This window comes from Phasianus colchicus, chromosome 8 (genome assembly GCF_987193195.1).
Source record: "Phasianus colchicus chromosome 8, bPhaCol1.hap1.1, whole genome shotgun sequence".
Classification (NCBI taxonomy): Eukaryota; Metazoa; Chordata; class Aves; order Galliformes; family Phasianidae; genus Phasianus; species Phasianus colchicus.
The window spans coordinates 2,008,030-2,030,968 of record NC_143443.1 but is presented as its reverse complement, the minus strand read 5'-3'; the positions used below and the strand labels follow the sequence as shown (position 1 = coordinate 2,030,968).

General features: G+C 46.9%; 2 protein-coding genes across 4 annotated transcripts in view; both read right to left on the bottom strand.

Moving 5' to 3' along the window:
* Positions 1-7,329: 7,329 nt before the first annotated feature.
* On the bottom strand, positions 7,330-8,789 carry DKK1 (dickkopf Wnt signaling pathway inhibitor 1). Its single transcript, XM_031602577.2, has 4 exons — positions 8,532-8,789; positions 8,297-8,453; positions 8,092-8,202; positions 7,330-8,016 (listed from the first exon to the last, which is right to left on the bottom strand). Exons 1-4 carry the CDS (start codon positions 8,706-8,708, stop codon positions 7,766-7,768), a joined length of 696 nt encoding a protein of 231 aa, XP_031458437.1. The 5' UTR covers positions 8,709-8,789; the 3' UTR covers positions 7,330-7,765.
* Positions 8,790-9,950: 1,161 nt separating this feature from the next.
* Positions 9,951-22,939, bottom strand: part of PRKG1 (protein kinase cGMP-dependent 1) — a 395,197-nt gene continuing 382,208 nt past the window's right edge. For 2 of the 3 annotated variants that reach the window (XM_090144719.1, XM_090144720.1), the window contains 6 exons: positions 21,657-21,798; positions 19,410-19,573; positions 18,444-18,566; positions 18,284-18,346; positions 17,270-17,336; positions 9,951-13,989 (listed from right to left, as the gene is read on the bottom strand). In XM_090144719.1, coding sequence (XP_090000845.1) covers positions 13,891-13,989; positions 17,270-17,336; positions 18,284-18,346; positions 18,444-18,566; positions 19,410-19,573; positions 21,657-21,798 — 658 coding nt within the window. In that variant the 3' untranslated portion in view covers positions 9,951-13,890. The remainder of the gene's footprint in view (positions 13,990-17,269; positions 17,337-18,283; positions 18,347-18,443; positions 18,567-19,409; positions 19,574-21,656; positions 21,799-22,939) is intronic. The other variant, XM_031602529.2, reaches the window with a different exon arrangement.

Genomic DNA, 22,939 nt, shown 5'->3' with positions numbered 1-22,939 from the left:
TCTTCTCCCAGTTGGTACACGTATCTGAGATTTCTCTGACCCAAGTGCAACACCTTGTGCTTGGCCTTGTTAAATCTCATTAGATTCTTATATGTTCACTTTTCAAGTGTGCCCAGGCCTCTCTGGATGGTGTCCTTCCCTTTTATTGTGTCAATTGCACCACTCAGTTTGATGTCATCTGTATACTTGCTAAGTATACAGCCCCACTGTCTATCTTCTTGATAAAGATGCTGCACAGCACAAGTCCCAAGACAGTCCCTGGGTGATACCACTCATCACTGGCCTCCACCTAGACATAGAGCTGTTGACAGCAATCTTCTTGCGATGACCATGCAGTCAATTCTTTATCCACTAAACAGTCCAGCCTTCAAATCCATGTCTTTCCAATTTAGAGATAAGAAAGCGGTGAAGGACTATGTCAAAGGCTTTGCACAAGTCTGAGTAGATGACATCAGTTGCCCCTCCTTTGCCCACCAATGCCATCACTCCATTGTAGAAGGCCATTAGACTGCCGTGGTGAAGCCATGCTGACTGTCTCATATCATCTTTACATCTCACATGTGCCTTAACATTTCTTCAATAAGGATGTGCTCCACGATCTTTGCAGGCACAGACATGAGGCTTGCTGGCCTGTAGTTCTCCAGTTCTTTCTTTCTCCCTTTCTTAATAAATGGGAGTGATGTTTCTTTTTTTCCAGTTACCAGAGACTTTGTCTGACAGCCATGACTTTTCAAATATGATGGAGAACATCCTGGCAGCCACATCAGCGAGTTCCTTCAGAACCCCAGGATGCACGTCATTGGGCCCAAAAGACTTGTACACATACAGCATCATGAGGTGGTCTCAGATTTGCTCTGCTCTTATGGTGGGAGGGATTTTGCTCCCCGAACCCCTGCTTAGAAGCTCAGGGACATGTGAGAAACCTGACTGACTATGAAGACTGAGGCAAAGAACTCATTAAGTACCTCAGCCTTCTCCATGTGTGAGGAGGCCAGTTCTCTCTTTTCATTTATCAGAGGGGGTACAATCTCCTTAGCCTCTCTCTTCAGCCCAGTGTAGCTTAAGGATCCCTTCCTGTTGTTTTTCACAGCCAAGTTCAATTCCACCTGTGCCTGGACTTCCCTGACGCCATCCCTGCACATCTGGACAGCATCCCTATATTCTTCCCAGGTCACTCATTCCCACTTTTCCCTTTTTTCCCTTTTCTCCCTCAGCCTGATCAGCAGGTCCTTGCTCAGCCATGCTGGTTTCCCACCTCGTCTGCCTGGTTTCTTATTCTGCAGGATGGAGAGCTCTTGCAGTCTCAGAAAGGCATCCTTAAAATGCTGTCAACTCTGTTACATTCCTTTGTCCCTAAGCACAGCTTCCCAGCAGATCTCACCCCATAATTCCTCAAACAGCCTCAAGTTTGCTCTCCTGAAGTTCAGCATCCTGACTCCACTCTTAGCCAGGTCCATATTCCTCCCTCCTTCTACCTCAGCCCAGCTGTTGCAGTGGATGGTCACCATGTTTGTTCCAATACAGTGCCACATCCTCATGTTCCCAGACGAGAGGAGCAGCCTTCCTAATACCTAACTCCCTTCCTGCTCCCTGAGTATTTTGGATAAGCTTTCAGGTGTTCAAGTAATAATTCAAAGGATGACAGTGAAGTGTTTGTGTGTATGTTTCTGGGTGGTTTCCAGTAAGGGCAGGCATAGGAAATGGTTATTTGCTGGAAGTTTTCCCTGTCTGATCGCTTAAAGATCATGCAACAGGTGGGACTGGCATGGGATATCAAGTTGGATGTCTTGGAAATGAAAACTCTTTTGCTTTCACTTGATATGGTCAGATAGGGTGTCTTGGAGAGGAAGAAGGACAAGGGACACAAATCCCATCAAAAACAGGAGAAGAAAAGGGTCTTTCCACAAACTTGTCAAGTGGGCATAAGAGAGCCAAGAAGCCAGAATTAAATTATAGGGAAACAATCACTCAACAGCTGATGTTGGGTGAGACCATCAAGTCAGAGCCGTAGGAGAAGGAGAAAAGCATGAGACAGTGACACAACTACCATGGACTCATGTTGGGAACCAGAGTGGAGATGAGCAGATTTGTAACATGAAGCACAGCCTGAACATTGAGGGAGCTTAAGAGCTTTAAGAGCTTTTTTAGCTGGGGGTTACAACAGGAGCTCTGGCTCTGATGAAATACCACATCAGTCATCTTAGCTTTAGGAATGATAAGAAGAGAGATAGGGAGGCTGATTCACGCCTTAAAAAGCTCAGGGAATGGGATGAGGCAGCTATTTCTCTAGCCTGCCCATATGACAACAACTGATCATGACCTCATCAGCTTGTTGCCTTAGAACACCCCAAGGAAGTAAGTGAAAATGAGAACTCAGCAAAATCTTGTCTAACTGTTGGTCATAGTAAGGTCTGATTTTTCTTATTCATTTTCATTTGCTGTGTCTGTTGTGTGTTGCCAAGCCCAATACACTCACAGTGCCTCTTTTCAGGAATTTTGCATACATTCCTCTTTCTCAGCACAGAGGGTTTTGTATTTGTCTCAGTGAAAAAGTCATAAACTTCATTTTAAAAATTCCCACATTGACTTCTCCCATCTCAACAGCTCTGCACAGAACAGTGCTGACCCAAACCCAGCAGCACACGTTTTATAATACAAGCTGCAGAACTTCATCCTAAACAAGAAGCACATGCCCTTGGTCCTTATCTTGTTTGACAGCTTTTGGTGTTAAATCCTCAGATGAGGTTATCAAAGTGATGCTAACAAACTGAAATATATGCAAACCAATGTCTTTTTTTCTATTTAAAGTATAATAGAAATGAAAGAAATAAAAAATTGTGATCATTGAGTTACCCACGCTTTCCTACAGAATGCACTTAACTCTATGATGAGAAGGTGCTGGTTTTTAATGACAGTGAAGGTATTTAACAATAATAGACTGTGCAGCAGTAAGAAGTTGTGACAACAAAGGAAACTCCAGCTTTGAAAGCATCTTGCTTTACTATTTACATTACTTAAACAACGTTCTTTAAATCCACAGGCAATGTTTTCCCACAGCTTAAGGCAGACTCAGATCTAAATACAGATCAAGACACCTAAATAAGAAGAGTTTGGCTTCCTAGGCTGTAGCATTTCTGGCACAGTGAAGAATGACCTAAACAGAGGAGCTGAAGAAAGCCATCAGAAACACCACTGTGGGTCCAGCCCCACTGCCAGCACAGGTTTAAATACTTAAAGAACTCAGATCCTCTGGTCTGAGGGCAGTGCTTGTGTTACACAGACAAATTCATATCTATGAAGCAGGTGGGGAACACCATTAGCCTGTGGGACACATCACCACCACAGGTCCTGCCAATGAGACCCTGTGTGAAGTTAGAAAACTCCTGGGGCAGAATGTGGGCTTTTCCCAAATACAGAACCAAAGTGTAGTGACTTTGATCTGTTGTGAACAGGGGAAAAAAAAAACACATGCAAACATGAGGGCTGCAAATAATACCTGGGCTTGCTTGATAGGCATTAGACAGCTTTCAAATATTCACTACTGGCTTCCTGGCTTTTCTTTTATGAACTCTAGTAACAAAAGGTCAAATAAGAACCTACAGGGCAGCAAGCAACTGAATATTCAACAGGTCTGTAAGCTTCTAGCAGAGGAAAGAACATGAGATTCTGCTGGGAAATAAGGAACCTGGCAAAACTATGTGCCATGATGCCACAACTTAAGTCAACCAGAAAAATCTCGATGGGCTTAAAAAGGGGCCTAAGCAAGATTTACACACAAAAGATGGACTGAATGATATTTTTTAAGAACACAATACCTAAAAATATATGTGAATGTGTTTATAGCTCCAGAAAACCCTCATCTGAGGAAATTTTCTGTGCACATGACTAGTATTTCAGTGCCATGAGTTACAGCAGGGATTTTTCTCTCCCCATCAATCTCTCTGGCTTCCAGAAGCATGAGGACAGAGCCTGGGAAATCCTAGTGTGAGTCCTCTGGGAACCCACCCTACCTTTTCCCATTGATGCCTCCGTGCAGGACATGAACTCGTGATGTTAAATGCTTCTGAGCTCCTGGGAGAATATAAAAACCCTAAAGCAAGAATTAAGACATCAGTAATTCAGGTTGCCAGGTTTTCCCTTTCACACCCCTATTGCTTTTTTGTTATCAGACATAAGATTGATGGGTTAGAAGTAGTGGTGATGCACTGGAACAGGTTGTGGATGTGGATGCCCCATCCCTAGAGGCATTCAAGGCCAGGCTGGATGTGGCTCTGGGCAGCCTGGTCTGCTGGTTGGCAACCCTGCACATAGCAGGGGGGTTGAAACTAGATGGTCATTGTGGTCCTTTTCAACCCAGGCCATTGTATGATTCTGTCATTCCACGATATGTCCCTCTCTGCCCCCAGAAAGCACCTCTCCAAGCAGGGTCTGGAAGTTCTCCCCAGCCCATGGGGATAAAAAATACTTTAATATTGCTTATATCAGTTCTTTGTCTTGATGAAAAAAAAAGAGGATTAGAGATTAAGTGATCCCCCTGGAGGGAGAAGGGATCTTCCTGGGCTCTTCACTTTGAACACAGCCTGTGCATCCCTGAATGCAAGATGCAAGTCTCCAAATAGGGGAAGGGATCTGGGTTTGTTCGCTATCAAGGCCATTGCTCATCCCCTGCACAGGCTGGGCCTTGGCCAGAAGGAGCTGCGTTTCTTGCATGAACATTTATGGCCAGGCATTCCTCTGGCTGGTGCAGCTGAGCCTCAGAAACGTGCAGTGCCTGGGACAGCAGAGCCATAAGGAAAGGTCAGCATGGGTTGAGCCATCAGGACTGCCTAAAGCTGGTTTGTATGCAGTGCGTGGGGGAGAGCCAGAGAAAAGAGCCCGGGCATCAGAACCAAAATCCAGAACCCACCTGGCCAGGACCATCTGACCTGTCACTGGGTTGTCACCTTGAAGTGCCCCTCTAACCTCATGGGGCCAGCTGGAAAGCTGCAGAGCAGCACAAGGAATCAATAGGAGATGGAGAATTAACAGTAAGGCACAAGGTCAAAACAATACAGGAATGCCTGTGTTGCACTGGTCCCCAGCATTAAAAAATAACAAACAAATCAATATTTGAACGTATTCTGCTACATTTTGGCTTGAGAAGGCTTTTCATTCTTTGTTGAGGGACTCAAAACATGCCAAAATTATAATTCTCATAAAACCCCCATCATGGATATTAATTGAGAAGTGTGCAGTAGAATCAAACATTTCCATTTTGTGTTTTTGAAAGCACATCCCCCTTTTGGTGCAGGCAGACAAAGTGCTCTGCTAGGAGCCCTCCATCAGGCATGACAAAGATGGATTTTTCACTTTCTGAGGAGGAAATCAGGAAGGAGGATCGATGGGTTGGAGGCTTGGTTTGCCAAGGGTCACGTTTCCAGTGCTGGAGCTCTTGTACAACTACTTACCCTTCTGAAAATCAGCATCCTGAAAGGAAGCTTAGTTAAAAATTAAGAAGAAAAGAAAAAAGTAGAGCAGCACTTTTTGTGTGCCTGACACCCACGTGCTTGTAGCCCCACAGCACGTTCTCTAAGAGCCAATAGCTAACTGCAGGGCCCTGTGGTGCCAGTACCTAAAAAAATAGACAAGAAGCAATAATTACTTGCTCCCCTCGTTATTTCAAAGGGGGGGGAAATCCTCTCCTGACCCAGCTTGGGACGGAAGGGGCTCAGTCCTACAAGCATCCCTCACTCCCAGCCAAGCCTTTCCTTGGGCTGTGTCCATTTGCATGCCGATGCCTAATTACTCACCTCAATCAGCCGCTAACGGGTCTGGTCCCTCCCCGGGCTCTGCCCAGAAGCATCCCAAAGGCTCTGGCTTCTCCTCGTCCCATCCTCTGCTGTTAATTAGGGACACAGCTCAGGCACTGGGTGGGGGGGGAGGGGGGGGTTGGAAGCTGCAAAAAAACAGTAGTCAGTAAACAGTGGTATGCATCACTCTGGAGAGGCTGAGACCTCCAGCAGCCCCCTCCTGCTAAATCATCCCTCTGGAAGGCTCAGCCAACTCTCAGAGGGCTCCAAGTCCAGCCCAGCCTATGCAGGCACCTCCAGAACGGCCCTGCACGGACCGTGGTACTGAACTGGGCACACCATAGGCTCTTACAGAGATGTCACACATCAAACAAAACCACGCACACGGTGCCTCAGCAATAACGCACACCTCTGACAAATGGGGAATGTCTATTAGATGCTGAGAAACAAAGCAGAACGGTTTTACTGTTTATCAGTACCAGTAATGATATATAACTTCTTAGATCACCTCTGATAATGCTTTCAGGAGCAGTGCATAAGCAAGGGGTGCTAAGCTTCTTCCTCCTCCCTTCCCCCTCCCCCCCACCAAAATCTGCTTATTGTGTCTCCTGCTCATGCTTTGATCTTTTATTTCTCCCCGGTGAATCATTTCACCGATGCCGTCCTGAGACACTGATGTCAACGAGCCGCGGGAGCTGAGCCGGGTGCGGGCAGCAGTAAATTCAAAGCACGGGGACCGCCTCAGCCCGTCCTTTCCAAGTCTGATCAGCGCGTGTTCAGCTCCCCAAAACCCCCTGCAGGGGGACGTGGAGCCGCTGCCCGGCGGCTGAAGGGGCGGCCCAAGGGCGGTGCTCGCGGAGAGGATGTGAAAAGTGAATAGGTGAGTGAGAAAGGTTTGATACGCTGCGATGCTGAGCTTTCAGCATACTGTTTCGTATGTCACGGAGACGAAATACGTCACCTCGACACCAGAGCTGAGTGCATCCAAATACCACCTGTGCCTCTGCACACAGCGTGAATGACTGGTGGTGGGCACAACTGCAACTGCTGTGTTGTGGAACAATGCTTTCTTTGTAAAACAATAGCTACTTACAAAAGTAACTGCAGTGCTCAAGCCTTTGAAGCATGACCTCATTCGCCGGGATGCTCCAAGAACCGGTTCAGGCTGCAGCACTGGGAAAATCCATTCCCTGCACTGCGTGCACAGCTGCCCTGAACTCATTCCCTTGTGTTAGTGCTGCCAACTCTCTGACAGCAGCCACCCTCGGTGCATGGACACACTGCAGGTAGCTCTGTCAGGCTCTGTTCCTGGTATGTCAGCACTCTGGGCAGACCCAGAGGTCTCTAAGCAGGAGAGTCAATGCCACAGGCGTTAATACCGGAGGTCACATCGCGGTAAAACACCAAAGGGATGCTGTGCTTTGGGAGCATCCCTGCAGACGGCACTGCAAGGGGCCAGGAGAGCTCGCACCCTTCCCACCCTCCACACCACCACCCCAGAGGGAAGAACTGATCGACGTACTGCCAGCTGAAGCGAAAAATAAACTTTATTGTGCCCAGAGCGGCGCGACCGCACGGCTCAGGGCCGGGGCCGCTGAGGTCCCGCTCTGCGACCCCGCCGCCTCCGTGGGGCATCGCCCCGGAGCGTGGCACAGCGCAGCGTGGGCTGCCCTTCACCTGAAGGGGTGGCCGCGTCCATCGAGAGCAACTGGAAACCCAGCTCGTACCACGTCCCAGTCCTGGCTGGAGGAGCGTCTGGGCGGCTCGCTCAGAACGTCTGTACACTTAAGTGCCACCTCCATATTCACAACACAGTAACGTACTGCAATCAGTCGCTTAAGAGTAGTTCCCTCGAGAAACAACCTTCTGCTCCGGCTGTGCGCACAGCGGGGAGCTCTCACGAACGGGGCCAGAGTCCATCCCCCCGTCCGTCCTTCCGTCCGTTCGTCCATCCTCGGTCTGCCCCCCGGAGTCGCTCAGTGCCGCTGGCAAGTGTGCAGGCGGGAGGCGTCGGGTCCGCCGCGGTCGCGCTGCGGGCGGCACGCCATGCCCTCGGCGCAGGGGCAGCGCTGGAAGATCTCGAGGCCGTGGGCTCCTTTCCGGCGGTGCCGGGTGCACACCTGCCCCTCGCGCAGCACGGGTTTGCAGATCTTGGACCAGAAGTGGCGGGCGCAGCACAGCCCCGCCGCGCAGTCCGACGAGCGCAGGCAGAAGTCGCCCTCCTCACCTGCGGACGGGAGGCAGATCAGCGCCGAGTTCCGACGGCGCCCGCGGCCGCGCCGCTCCCCGGAGCCGTGCTTACCTTTGGCGTCGGGCGGCCAGGCGGGCGCGGGCGTCCGTCGGGGCAGCGCCTCGGGACCGGGTTCGTCCAGCTCGGGAACGCCGGGAGGGGGCTCGGGGGGCGTGCAGAGCCCTGCGGGGTGGGGAGGGGGAGGCAGCGCCGTCAGCCCCGCGTGTCCCCCCACCTCCCCGCCCCGCGCGCGTCCCCCGGCCCGGCCGCCCCTCACCGTTGCTGCAGGCCGTGCCCGGGCAGCACATGGCGTCGCGTAGGCAGCGCTTGCGGCGTCTCCGGCACGCGAGGCAGAGCGGGGGGCCGCCGCCGCGGGCCGCCCCTCCGCAGAATTCGTCGGGGCCGCAATCCTCGTCCTCGGAGCAGGGGAAGGGCTGCGGGCGGGCAGAGGGTCAGCGCCGCTTCCCACCGCCCGGTAACCCCCGGCAGCCCCCGTGCCTCCCCGCTCCTACCTGCCGGGTGGCGGCCGGAGGCGCCTTGTTGCTGCCGTCGAAGGGCGCGGGGGCGGCGGCGGCGGGGGCGGCGCTGGCGGCCGCCCCCACCTTGATGGCGTTGGAGCTGAGGCCGCCGCCGGCCCCCGCCCGCCCCGCGCAGCTCAGGGCCGCCAGCAGCGCCAGCAGAGCCCGCATCGCCCGTCCGTCCCGACCCGTCCGCCCCGTCCCGTCCGTACTTCGGAGCTGCGCTCCGTGCCCCCGAGCAGCGCTACCTGCCCGCCGCCGCTTTCTTATACCCGGGGGGCTGCCTCCTGCGCCCGCCCTTCGGGGAGGAGGGATGGGATTTCAAAGGGCCCCGGGGGGCTGTGCCGCTGTTCCCCCCCCCCCGAGGGAGGGGATTTCGCAACGGCGGCGGCAGCTCCGCCGCGCTCCCTTCCTGGCGCCAGCGCAGACCCGCAGGAAGGGGCCGCTCCGCACCCCCGGCCCCGCGGAGTTTGGGGGGGCTGGAAGAGAGCCCGCCCCGTCGGAGCCCCCCCGTGCACTCGGCTGACCTCGGCCGGGGGGGCCGCGCCGCGGCGGGGGGAGCGGGGCCGGGCCAGGCTCTGCCTTTGATGCGCGGAGATCAAAGGGGCGCGGCTCCCCCCGCCCCTCGCCCTCGGGGCCCCCCGACGGCGCGGCTGCGTTATTGCGCCCCCTGGCGGCCACGACGGGGAACGGCGGCGAGGGGAGCTCCGTTGGCCACGCGCGGCCGTAGCGTCGTGCTCCTCGTTTCTTTGTATTTTCGTTTATTTTTTAAATGGAATGTTCTGGGAGAAAACGCAGCCCCAGCTCAAATTGCCAGCGATGCTGGGCTCGTGGTGGTGCTGCCTGAGCAGGCCCCGGGGGAATCAGGCCCATCACCATCACGTCCCACCGGGCCAAAACCTGGTGTCCGCTGCAGCTGCTAGCAGCCATTGCACCCCATTGCCACACTTACGCCGTGCGATCCCAGTTCATTCCGCTCAGAAGGAGGGGGCCATACGTGACAGCAGGGACAGAGACAGCCTCACTTGTGAGCCACTCTGGGGTAGGTGTTGATCACAACTGGCATCGGGTCTCTGTGCCCTGCATGCCCTGCTCCTGATCCTAATGGCAGCACATAAAGCACCGGGTGTAATATTCACCCCTGAAGAGCAAACGTGCTGTAAAGATGCTTATTGCTCAGCGTGATGATGGAGTAATGTGGGCTGGAGATGCCCATGACGTGCAGTGCAGGACCCCACCTGCCCACTGGGGTGCCCATAGCCACTGCCTATTGATCACAGCAACCACAGCTCTCTGCAGTGCCACACAACACTTTGCTTGGTTAACTATCTCCTACTGCAGATCGCCACAAAGCAGGGCAAAATAACCCAACTGAACAGCACAACCACCCCCAAGCTGGCTCCTGCTGAAGACAGATGTCAACGCGCTGCTCAAAAGTAATTATTTTTATTTCAACTCTATAAAGTATACAACAGGCACTCAGCAATTACAGCTGCAGGGAAAATACAGAGCGAAACAAAAGCGGTTAAGTTCATGAAAAAAGTTCTTAAATCTACATCAAAAGAGTGCAACTGGTCGACGACCGTTGAATGACAGACTTTTTTTTTTTTTTTTCTGACAAACAAAAAAACTCTTTTATGTAGAATCCATCGTAATACGAAAACCAGAGAAATAAGAAGACAAAAATAAAGGACCAGTGTCAGAACAGCATGGATTGGACTCAGGACGAGACAACTCCGAATGACATTTCCCTTTGGCTGCTGATGCCTGGAGCTGCCCATGTCTCAGCACAGCACCTGCTGGGCCAGTGGGAGAAGTGAGGAGGCTCTGGGCAGCTCCGTGGTGCTGCGTCCCCCAGGGGGGCATTTGCTTTTGTGGGGGCATTTGGTTTCATGACAGAGACTCGGTGGCAAGTCGCATTCAGGTGCTCATCTTTTTTTTTTTTTTTCTGGGTGGGATATTGACTGTGGCTTTATAAAAGATGATGGGAGCTGGACTGCATGATGGGCTGGAGCTGCACGGCATAGCGGAACAGGAATACCTGTGTACAGACTGATAGAATGTCATATATTAATTTGACCCGCACATACATTTATACATTTCACAGAAATGACTCTGTATCTCATTAACGGATACACAGCTCTGGTACATTTAACAGAAATAAGAGAACGACTTCATCATTTCTGTAATTCATCAATATTATATAATAAAGGCTTATAAATTGTCAGCAGAAAGAACTGTAAAACGCAGCAAGCTAAGAAAGGACAACATTTTGAGGTGTGTTTGTCTTTGTCATGCAGCATAACACCAAATTTGTATTTTGTTATAGGATGCCATGGATTTAAGGCACTTGCAACAATGCCAGATAGCTATCGTGTTCTAAACCTATGAGACGATGAGTAACAGTACAGTCGACATAAAGTTTAATAATACTGACAATTATGACATTAATTCAAGTCTACTTGGATCTAAAAACATTACATTACAAATAAGAAAATGAAGAAGTAATGCCATGGAACTCTAAATAAAAAGTTATATGAGTACCACAAAATATCAACACGAAAAATACCTATTTACAGAAATATTTGCTCGTGGTCCTGTTGTTAAATAAGAGTTTGCTAATGAATAATGCAGCACTGTAAGAAGCTACAGATCATCTGTCTCTTATGACACCGACCGTAATACACTTGCTTTAAATACGGGAGCTGATATCCCCTTACGTAAATACACCGCCGTCCCATATATCAAAAAAGGAGACAAAGAAGAAAGGACAGTAAGTGGGAACACAGAGGCAATCAGTTGTGAATATATATATATATATATATATATTATGCAACTCAAATATATTACTTATAAATGAAGGCGTCTATAATATACATACGCTAAGTTTGTTGTTTAAAGGGTGCCGAGTAGAGGTGATGGAAGAAGTTGAGTGAGGTGTCTGATAACAAAATAAACCTATATTCAGTACAGTGCATGCCACACGATGCAGGTCTCGTGTGTGGCACAAGGAAAACGGGCAGGAAGGAAGAAAACAATGCATCAGCCCCTTGAAACCTTTCTTCCCGTAAGGATTTGAGTTGCACCAAGAGCTGTGGCGCTCCTGGCCACCCTTTGCTCAAAGGCAACTGAACCTCTGCTACTCAGTTACGCACTGAGGCAGCCTACCCTGTCTGTTCTGCAGAAAGCCAACAGATAATCCAACTTTTCTCCTCCGTGGCGCCCACAGCTTTGAGTGAAAATCTGGAAGGAGGTGGATTAACAACTCAGCCGTAGCGCGGCCGTTGCCCATCTGCTTGGATAATGGGTGAATATTTTAGCCCTAGTGTTCAGCGTTTGCTTTCAGTGTTTTCAACCTTTCTGTGGAAAAGCAAGAGCTAGTCCTATACAAGAGATACCTGGTAGATGCAGTGACACTCTTTACCCTACAGTTTTCAAAGCAAACAAATCTTAACGTGCTGCTGCGCGAGATGAGCGAGCACAGGAACAACCTGGTGTCCAAGAGCGGATGTCGTTGCTCCTCCCTTCTGCACAACTATGGAGAAAATTCAGCCAACGGAGTGGGTCTGAAGGGGCCCATGACAAGTGAGCTCTATAGGCTGCTGGCAGGCAGCAGACACGGCAGGTGCTCTAAAAGAAGCGGAGGAAACATCTTTTTAACATGCTCTATTAAGTGGGTCGCTTTCAATAGGAACATGGAAAAGATTCAGCATTGGAGAAATAATTTTTTCTGAGCGTTGGTTAGCAAAAGTTGATCTTTTGATTGCCAGTGTATGTAACAGCTCTTGAGATCAAATGGGGCAGCGTTTGCTAATTGAGAGGTCCGTTAGAGAGATGGAAATCTGATGTTTCTTGTTGGTGCAAAGGGATACGCTTCACGTCCCAAGTATTACACAAGTAGGTATATAGGACAGGATTCCCTTGTTACGCATGTATAAATGAGAAGAGGCGTCACTAAAGCAAAGGAAAAGTAGTGGAAGCCAGGGGAAGACGTCTACACACCACCATCCTTTCCTCCTCTCTTTTTTTGTACGAGTTGACTCAGCTTTGGCCATCCCCAGGCCTTAAACACGGTCGCTGGGGACGTGGTGTGCTGGACAAAAGGCAGGCCAGTAAATCTCACACAAACACACGAAATATCAGGTTTCCATGTCATTCAACCGACTTTCCTGCGAAACTCCTTCTGATTTAGCTCATTGAGGCATTAGGATTACATTTTTAAGGGCAATTTAAAAACAGAGCAAGCAAACTGGCCCTCCATCACATATTCTGTTGTCTTCATTGGCTTTGTAATTAACATGGAAGAGATGCAGACATGGAGATGTAAACTCATCTGTTCTAAGGGAATGATGGAGAACGATGCCTCTTGCTACATATTTCTGAAAGGGTGGCTGACTTAATCAGATGAGGGACGTACATAGCACCTATAAAACGCATTATGGACCTTACATTTCTCCTTTGGGTTCTGGAAAGTTACAAGTTAAGCTTGGTTTTATGCCTAATAGCTCACTGATAAGACCGGTTGGCTGCTGTCGCTTTACTATAGGACCATAATTTAAGCACTATTTTATATGTGAAACTGAGAATTTTATGATTTTTTTTTTTTTTCATGCACTTACATATTTCTACCAAAGGAAAGGAAAAAAACACAAACGTCATGTTACGTTACGTCCTCGGCCGTATGAGAGAAGCGACCCATATCTGCCTTAACAGGATCTAGAGCAGTTGTGCTTTTGTTTCACCAGGTTAAAAAAAAAAAATCTCAGAAAGAAAGACGAAGAGTAACATTCAGTCTCGTCGTGAAATACTGCTTGGAAAGAAAAAGGACAAACTGTACCACTGCTTTGACGTGAACTCTTTGACCAGTACTGTTGTGGTCCTCCTTTGTTCCTGGACTGGCCAACAGTGGAAGACCTACCGAGCTGAGTGTGGGAGAAGCCCAAATCCTGTACTGTATTTAGCTACAGCACTTAATAAATTACTACTGATCCTACTGATAAAGCCAGTACCTCGCAGCTAGAATTAATTGTGTCTTACGCTATGAATCTTTCAACATTTGTAATTAGAGCGTAGCAAGATCGTTGCAGTGATAAAAAACATATTTCTCTACTGGTGAAAGGCTTTGCGTCAGGACCACCATGTCAACTGCTAGATTAAGTCTGAACATAAAACATGAAGAGCACTATTGTCATCTAAGCAATAAGTCCTAATGCCACTGTAGTTACTGTAGCAGCATCAATCAAGGCATCATGGTGACCCCGAGCACGAATCCTCCCCGGTTCTTTCGGTTTCGCTGGCAGCCATGTCCCAGAAAGCTGTCTTCAGCAAGGCAGAAGCAGGTAAGAGAAATACATTAAAAATCTATGTCCCATCCTGAGTTGTCATCAGGAGGTGGTTCATCATTGTCCTCAGGGAAGCTGTCGAAATTGCTTGTGTCTGTTGGAGATGCAACCTGTGGAAAGGACAGAGTGGAAGAGATGGGGACCGTCATCAGAGCTGTCTTTGGGAACCTCTACAGATCTCTTCATCTCACAGCAGCAATCATTCAAAAGTATTCAGTGGGGATTTTTTACTCTTTTTATTTGCTCTGCTCCCAGAAATACAGCTATGGACCAGAAAATGCTAGCTGCAACAGGCCAGTAGTTCCTATTGATGTGAATGACCTAGGGCCTCGAGAGGCCTCAAGAACTTTTCTACCAATTGGGATAAGGTTGCCAGAAAAGACTTGGCATGCCAGGCACACCCTTCTTCCCCAAAGCCCAGAATTCCCAATTTATGCCTCCAGGATCCTGAATTTGAGGATGTGAGCTGGGCCTCTGGTGCCTTTGAGTATTCTTCAGCCCATGGAGCCTATTTGAGATACTGATATTCCTAGAGCATTTCTGAATTTCCAATTATCCAGACTGAGTTTCAACCTCTAAATAGGTTTATGAAGGCCACGTACATTTCTTTTTTTTTTTAAATAATGTTATTTAAAATCTAGATTGTAACTAGATTGTGTCTGGTTGTTGGTCTTTTGTTGTTGTTGTTTTTGTTTTGGTTTTGTTTTTTTTTCTCTTCATGGTAATAACTTAAACTTTCTTACAATGAGACCATTATATATTCAAAACAATTGGAAAAAATTAAAACAAAAAAATAGACCAGCAAGGTCAAAATAATCAATGTCATACTGAAGCAGCACCTTGAGCAGATAGTGCAGCCTGAAGAGGACTGCACTCGACATAGCAGGAAACACCTTATTTTTTATTTTTTAGCCAACCTACAGTCCATGAGATGTATCTGATACTGGATAATTCACTTGCTCAGCTGCATTTAGCAGCTCCTTGCATATTCAACTCACTGTGAAAACAAACAAAAAGCAATACAACTGTATTATGGATATGCTCATTTTCTTTTTTTTTAGTTATCCAAGTCTGCTTACTTTGTTGGTAACAGCACCATTGAGTTGGAGAACCCTTACCCATACGGTTCTTATCCTTGGTGAGTTCTGAGTTTTGCTTTCCTCCATGGTCCCTTGTGCTGACCCATGTGTCTCTGCTTCCTTCAGCACATCCCTATGCCAGTTCTATCTCTGGGAGAAGCATCTCCATCCAAGAGGATAAAGCACAAGTGTTGGTACCACCTGTCTGGTCTCTTACCAACATCTTGTGAAGAATTATGGCACAGAGATCTGTGCCTCTTTCTCAAAAATAAGAGCTGTGATACAAGACAGCACATCTTTGGAAGAGTCATGATGGACTGAACCTGTGGCATCGAGGGTCAGCTGCTCCCTGAAGCAACATCCCAGCAGCAGGCTGTAAACTGAGTTTGATCCTAAAACCCCACAGAGCGAGGGCTAAGGAGTAGCTTTTGATTGCTTCACTGGTAGTACTAAAGAGTTAAAGAGCTGTGAGAGGCCTATTTCTGAAATAAATAAATAATAACAACAAAAAAAGCTAGTCTCCATGTTTAGCTGTCCTGACTCCTTTCCAGCTAAGGAGGGAAGGTGCACTGATGGAAGGAAAATCTGATTTCTTCTCCCAGAGATTCATGTTTTGGGTGGCTTTGCAGATATGGCCCCAAATGAGAGTTGGGATTTGTGCCAAAGCAGCTGAGCTGGCTGTGGAGAACCAGGCTGTGTGGGACTGACAGCTTCAGGGCTGGAAAAATGTCAGTGAGGTTCACTAGGTAATGGAAGTACATTTTGGAGAGGATGCCAAGAAATAATCCTAACAAAGTGTGCTGGCGCTCACACAATCCTTTCCTGAGATCATGTTGTTTCTAGCTGAAGTGTAACTTCCTGCAAAAAGCACCAGAGAATGGCCTTCCTCTAGGCAGTGCCAAAGGGGCAGAGACCACTTCTGGTGGTGGAGCTGTGACATGGAGCCATGTATGCTTGTGGACACCAGGTACCATTGAAGTCACCACTGGTGGTTGTTCGGTTGGAGCGGTAGACATGCAGGGTTGATACATGCACTGGGTAAAAGCAGCATTGAAAATGCTCTTGCTAAGTTGAAAATCTGCTAAAACAATTATAAAAACTTCTCTGGGCATTTTCATCTACGCTAGCATCCTGCACAATGCACGGGTAAATCAGGAACTGAAATTAGATATCAAGAAATAAACTTGATTTCATTGTCTGACTTGAAATGTGGCAAGCAAGTTATTGGAAAATTAACAGTCGTTACAAATCAGCTTAACAGGAAAAAAATGAAGTTTTGATTTATAAAACATATACGGGCTGTTTGGGGATTCTGCCTTAGGCATTTCTTCTGCTGACTGCCAGTGACTTTGGTAGCCCATAGGGAAGAGGGGGGACACAAAACCCCCTTGCTCTTTCCTAGACATTAGGAGAACTTTGGGATGGCAAATTCAGCTCCGGAGCCATTCCTGCTGCTGCTGCAGAAGGTACAGGACCACGGGCAGACTGAGCAAAGGCGTGCAATTAAACACGATTGCTAATGTCATTCTCTCGTTGATCCATTGGGAGAGGCATGGAGAGAAAGGGATTAAGTCGAAACAAGGAGGAGAGGCTGCCAAACAGAAGGGGCCAAGGTAATTTCTATCAGCTAATCCTGTTTGGTTTCCCTTTGCAGCAGGCTTTGTGGGTAAAGAGCTCACAAAGACATCAAAGGAAGAGCTCTGCTGCAAAGGAAAACGAGTAGAGCTGTACCTCTGAGTCTGCTCCCAGTTAAACATAAACCAGTCAGTAACAGGGCTTTTCATGTAGGACATGGACGCAGGAGAAGAGGGTAACAAGCACAAAAGAAAAGAAGGAGAGGTTAATGCAAAAGAAAGGGAGATGGCGTACAAATCCCATTTGCCCATCAAAAAAAAAAAAAAAGAGTAAAGGAGAAAAAAAAGAGGACACATCTGAGAAAAGGGGTGAAAGTAGCAGCTCCCTGCTGAAATGTGCAAAGTGGATGAAGAAACATGTGCAGCAGGTGAAAAAGAGAAAACCATGTAGTAGTGAGTGATTCTGCCCAGGCAGCAAAGAGGATTTCATCACAGTCATGCCCCTAAAAAGCCGTCTGCTGGAAGAAACTGCCAGGAGACAAAGTATAAGTGGAAGTGTATCTGAATTGACTTCTTAAACCAGGTTTTGCTTTATTTTATTCTCTGACAAGCAGGCTCAGATGAAATAAACCATGTGCTGTCGCCACTTCACTATAGTATACCAGTGTCCAAAGCTCACAAAATTCATGTTACAGAGACACGTTGGCTGGGAACAAGAAAAAAGCAGGAAAACTTACACTTGGTATTATAGGAGGTGTCAGTGTCCCTTTTCGTAACCCTTCCCAGTTAAAGCCTTCAAACCATCTGGAAGGGAGAGAAGAATAAAGCAGGTCGGGAAGTTAGACACGTGGCTAAAATATCAGATGGTGAAATTTAAATTGCTTAAACAGTAGCTTTTAACTCCTGCAGCCATGTTCTTCAAAGTGCCTAATTAGCCTTCATCATTTTTGCAATCATGTTTCTTGGCTGAAAATGGATTGTGTTGCAATTCAGTGGGGACACCAGGGCAAGTACAAATTATCAGTGCTCAGAAAAAAACTGTTCCTCACTGCAGGTGTCTGGCAGCTGCTCTTTCCTTCCTATATGCTCAATCCCTCCCATATAGTCAGACACTAATGTCTGATGGGCTAATGGGTTAATGCAGTTTGAATGGTGAGCTCTGAGCTGAGTTGTGAGTCAAGTCTACCCCAAAATGTCCATCCAATGCACTTCTGTTGCTTTGGGGATGGGAGGAGAGAAGGATGAGCACAGATGGTTGAGGTAACCCACCTCTGTGGTGGTCCCTAACTTGGCTTTTCCTCTCAAATAGTGTGAAAACTCTGTGGCAAAATAGAGCTTATAAAATTTAACTTAAGAACTCTCTCCTGTCAGACCAAAAGCTTTGATAAATTAATGTTACGGGTGGAAATTAAGTTTGCTCTGGGAGGAGGGAAACTTTGGGAAATTATTCAGCAAAGCAAAGAAACCCAAGCAGGCAGTGGCAGAGTTGGATTGTTTCCAAACGTGTTTCTGCATTCAAGTAATTCAAGTATAATGGTCAATGCACAATGCATTTTGGTCATAGGCAAGGCTGGAATCTGTACCAAAACACAGGGGAAAAAAACATCCAACACAAATTCAGTTAGACTTTAAAGCACAAAAGGAGGGGAAGGTCAAAGGACCTGAAGAAATGTAGGCTTGGCTGAAAATGGAAGTGTTTGAAATGTGTGTTTGTGGGGGTTAAAATGTTGGGTGGCTGGGAAGTCACTTACTTGTGCTTTTGGATATCTTTCACTCCATTTTTCAAGTTCCCTAATCTTTCTGATGGATTGTCCCTATAAAATCAATAACAAGTTGGGTTACTTTCTTAATCCTTCCAACGATGCATTTCTTTACAAATAAGAGAGAAGGGATTATATTTCATGCATTTACCTGCATAGTTTTTTAATTAAATTAGCAGCATTTTTGGCAATCTTCTTTGGAAATTCAATCATATCAATTCCCCTTAATATTATGTTATAGGTCTTCATAGGGTCTGGGCCTGAGAAAGGGGGACTTCAGAGGGAAAAGAAAAAAAAAAGGGTTAAAAATTTGTCTTTAGAATAGCATTGAAGCTTGATTAAAGAAGTAAACAAACAATCAAAAAACAAACACCAAGCAAAACACAGTATCCTACTGTGGAATTGTGAACTGAGGAAAGTTAGATGTCAGCTAGCAATGGACTATGACAGTTTCACATCCAAGAGGCTCTGCTATATTCTGGATTTAAGTGATGCTTGCTGGAAGGAAGTACCAAAGAGTACAGTCATGTTTTCTTGAGCAATAAATGCATAATGTCTTGTTTCCAAGACAGCCCATGTCCCAGTAACCTAAGGAACAAGGAGCCAAGATGTGCTTGCTGCCTTATATTCTATTTCATGTTGTGACATGCTTTCAGTGGGGATTAATTAGGTTTCCAGTGGTTTAACAGAAAAGGGACAAGTTCAGTGAAGAAGAACAGTAATTAGATAAAGTGCCCCCAAAATTGAATGCTACAATCTGCTTGCTTTGGGCTGCTACATGCTCCTTATTTCCATAGTTGAATTATAAACCTTTTCCCCATCATGTTCAGCTCATTTTCAGTTTACAGGAGCTCAGTAACAAAAATTAGAGTAGAATACAGTGTCATTTCACACATTTCCTAAAAAGCCTGCTCATGTGTTGCCTTTCAAGAGATCTGCATGGAGACTGACTTAAAAAGCAAAATTCATCATCAGGTTCAGCAGCACAGCACTGAAGTTTCACTGTGCCATTCAAGCACACGCCTGCTCCGAATCTTCCCTGTCATCTAATCAGGGTGACAATGGCAGAAATATTTGGATCCTTTTTCAGCAGCTACGCCAGCTCTGATGCCCATACCTGCCAGTCAGGAGTTCATACATTAGGATTCCCAGTGACCAGTAGTCTGCTGAAATATCGTGACCTTTGTTCAGGATGATCTCGGGGGCTACGTACTCTGGAGTTCCACAAAAAGTCCATGTTTTCTTTCCAAATCCTATTTTCTTTGCGAAGCCAAAATCAACCTGCAAATGGAGGAGAATAGCATCAGAGCTGAGCAAGAGGAGGAATTTCAGCCATGTGCTCGGCTTCTCTTGAAGTGAAGCAAAGCAGAAAGAAGATTTCCTTGTGGGAGTATTATTGCAACCAAAACACTGCGGGCTGTTCAAGAACCAGACAACTGCAGTGACCTTTTTGCTGATTTACCCTTCATTATGCCAAGAGAAGATCCTCGTGAGGGGAGGAGAACAAATGACAACGCTGAACACTTCTTGGAGATGTAACTTCATATAAGCTTGGGTTGACTTTTTTTTGAAAGTCCCTGTGCAAAGAACTGTTTGGGCTAAATACTTTCTGAAATATCCTGTGAAAAGTTCAGGTTTCTCTTCTCATCAAAGAGTGGTAAAATCAACTCATCTGAAAACACTGCAGTGCACTGGTGGGCTCAGCTTACAGCCTACAGCACAGCATAGCATGCTACAGGCAATCAAGGAAAATGAGATTACATAGGGAACCAAAGCCATCCTTTGGGGCCTTAGCTGAACTCAGGTTAATAGGCTTAGTGTATTTATAGCTCTGCCCTCCCCTGCCCTCGTACTGTTCTTGCCCAGAGCTGTGGTCTGTAGCACACTCTGCTGCCCCTTGATGGCTGAAATGCTCCTACATCTTCCTGCACCTGCATCCTAAATTGCCATCCTAAACAGTGACAATCCCACAAGAAGCAGGATCAGTCATGCTGCGGGATCTGAGAGACTTCCCTGCTTATCATGGATGCAACCAAGGAGATCAAAATGTCTAAGGAGATAAGGGACGGTGATGGGAGTAGCAGTTCCTGGGCTAGATCCTCATGGGGTGGATAAAAGGACAGTCTGGTACCTAACCCACCTCACGAGAACCCTCATTGGAATGCTGCAGAGGACAAACTCTGCTGTCATTCATAAAGCTGAGGGTCACAGTAACACATGCTGGTTGCTGCTGGACCATAAAGGCCCACAATGATGATGATCTGACTTACTGCTCCCTGGGAGCACCAGTCCCAAGTTTCCAAAGACAGGGAAGAGTCTCCAGCCTAAGAGGCAGAGATGTTGCCCCACTGAGACCCTCAGGAAGGCATCAGCTCCTCTGGGATACAGCTTTCTTAGGGCTGCATCCTTCACTGATAGCTTCCCAAGGGCTCAGATCTTCCCTAGCTAGAAAAGGGGTTCCCAAAAACCTGTGAGGCAGCACATCTTACTAAGGGAATCAAAGAGTCATAGAATTGCCTGGGTTGAAAAGAACCATCTAGTTTCAACCCCCTGCTATGTGCAGGGTCACCAACCAGCAGACCAGGCTGCCCAGAGCCACATCCAGCCTGGCCTTGAATGCCTGCAGGGATGGGGCATCCACAGCCTCCTTGGGCACTGTTCCAGTGCCTACCACACTTCTGTGAAAGTCTGTGTTTTCCTCTCCTCTCTCTGTAGCTTGCAGAAGTTATAATGTTATTAAAAATAAAGACAAACCAAATTACAACCCCCTTTCTCAAGTAAGAAGTCTGATGATAGACCATTTACTGCCACGACAAGGCTACGGTTAAAATCTGCATTAAGAATGACTTCTTTGTTTGTTTACACAAAGGAACTCACCCAGAAACAACAGCTTGCAAAATATTTTTCACTATAAAGCTCACAAATACAAGTCCTCCCCATCTCCCACCCACATTTTTCAGCTTTTCAGTAGCTCAAAAATAGCTGGATGGATTTCTTCTGCTTCTCTTCTCTAAGCATTTCCACTTCAGGATTGCTGCCCTGAGTTTCAAGCTGAATTCTGGCTACAGAGCCAGAATTAGTGTTCTCCAGCTCAGTCACAGCTTCGGTCTGCAGGAGGTTGGGAAAACATTCCAGTGATGAGTGACGACATGCTGGCCTGACTGTAACTCAAAATCTACTGGCGGCCACCATAAGGAACCGGACTGTGGGCTGGGTGGACTCTGCTTCTGATTCCTCATGGCTAATTCTATGTTCCTTTCCCACAATACTAGTTGTGTAACACTGGAAAAAAGTCAGGGATTATGTCATTTTTTTTTTTTTCCTTTTTTTTCCTTTTCCAAAACTAGACAGTGCAGGCACTCACCAGTTTGGCATAACCTCGATGATCCAGAATGAGGTTTTCTGGCTTGAGGTCCCTATAAATGATTCCTTTGGAATGCAAATAGGCAAAAGCTTCAACTACACACGCCGTGTAAAACCTGGTTGTTGAATCCTCGAACGAACCTCTATGTAAAACAAGAAAGGGAAAGACAATAAAGGGATTTGTACATACAAGACTGAGCTGTTACAATATGCCCTTATCAGTGCCATTGTGGTGAAGTCAGGGCTTGATTCTTGCAAGGAGTGAGCTACTCTACCCATAATTAATCTATTTTTATACTACCTATAGCTGAACTCACCTTTACAATTTATTTTTCTGAACAGCCTAAAACCATGCAGCCCAACCTCTTCACTTAGCAGACCTCATCCTGCTGCTGAAATATCTACACAGGTCATAAGAATCACTTAATATGTGGAAAGTGACCTCTACACTGACTTTTGCACATCCATTTGTATGTATGTCTCTTTTTGAAGTTAGCATACATCAAACATTTGAATCTAAAATGTTTTCCTTTACATTTTGTAAAAAATAAAATTTACAGGTAAGTATCTTGTATGCAAAAGGTGATTTCTGGATAATAATCTTTGACACTTGGGTGAGAAAAGGATTTTGAGCTATGGAAATCAAGAGCTCCCATACTAATGTTCCCGACTGAGACAAAAGACAGAAAAACACAGTTGTTGGTAAGCGTTAATCATAAATTCAGCATAAGGTGCACATTCAGATGCTGGTTTCAGTGCAGTTTGCAAGGAGTTTTCACATTCCATTGCCTGCCTTGAACTGGTGGCTGAACTCAAAGGCAGCTCTAAGCTAGGTGGCAGCAGAACCACAATTTACAGCTGAGAGAATTCAAGATGGAATTACCAGGCTCTGACAAAGATGAAGAATACATTCCAGCACTTGCTAACTTTGCGGAGTGGCTCATTTTAATGGTCCAGAGATGGTGTTAAGAAAAGGAAAGAGTTATAAAAATTCATTACGGATAATAAATTAAAAGGAATTTTATATTTGCTTTTTCATCCATCTTTACAACGCATTTCCTTTGCTTTTCAAATGTAATTCAACTAGGTTCCAATTAAATTCTACCACATAGCTGTAAGTGATTCGTGCCCGCGGTGCCGTCCTGTGCACGTACCACACACACTGCACAGCCACCTCCACACACACACATCCAAACCAAAACGCTGCAAGGTCAAATCCTCTGAGGACAGGAAATACCAGCACCACGTTTGCTTGTGCACTGCGACACGGTATTTCGTTACATG

Excerpts from the sequence above, each read along its gene's own strand:
- DKK1 (XM_031602577.2), bottom strand. The coding sequence starts at position 8,708 with ATGCGGGCTCTGCTGGCGCTGCTGGCGGCCCTGAGCTGCGCGGGGCGG. Across the intron at positions 8,203-8,296 it reads GGGCACGGCCTGCAGCAACG|GGCTCTGCACGCCCCCCGAG; the intron begins GTGAGGGGCGGC and ends CCCACCCCGCAG. Across the intron at positions 8,017-8,091 it reads CTGGCCGCCCGACGCCAAAG|GTGAGGAGGGCGACTTCTGC; the intron begins GTAAGCACGGCT and ends TCCCGTCCGCAG.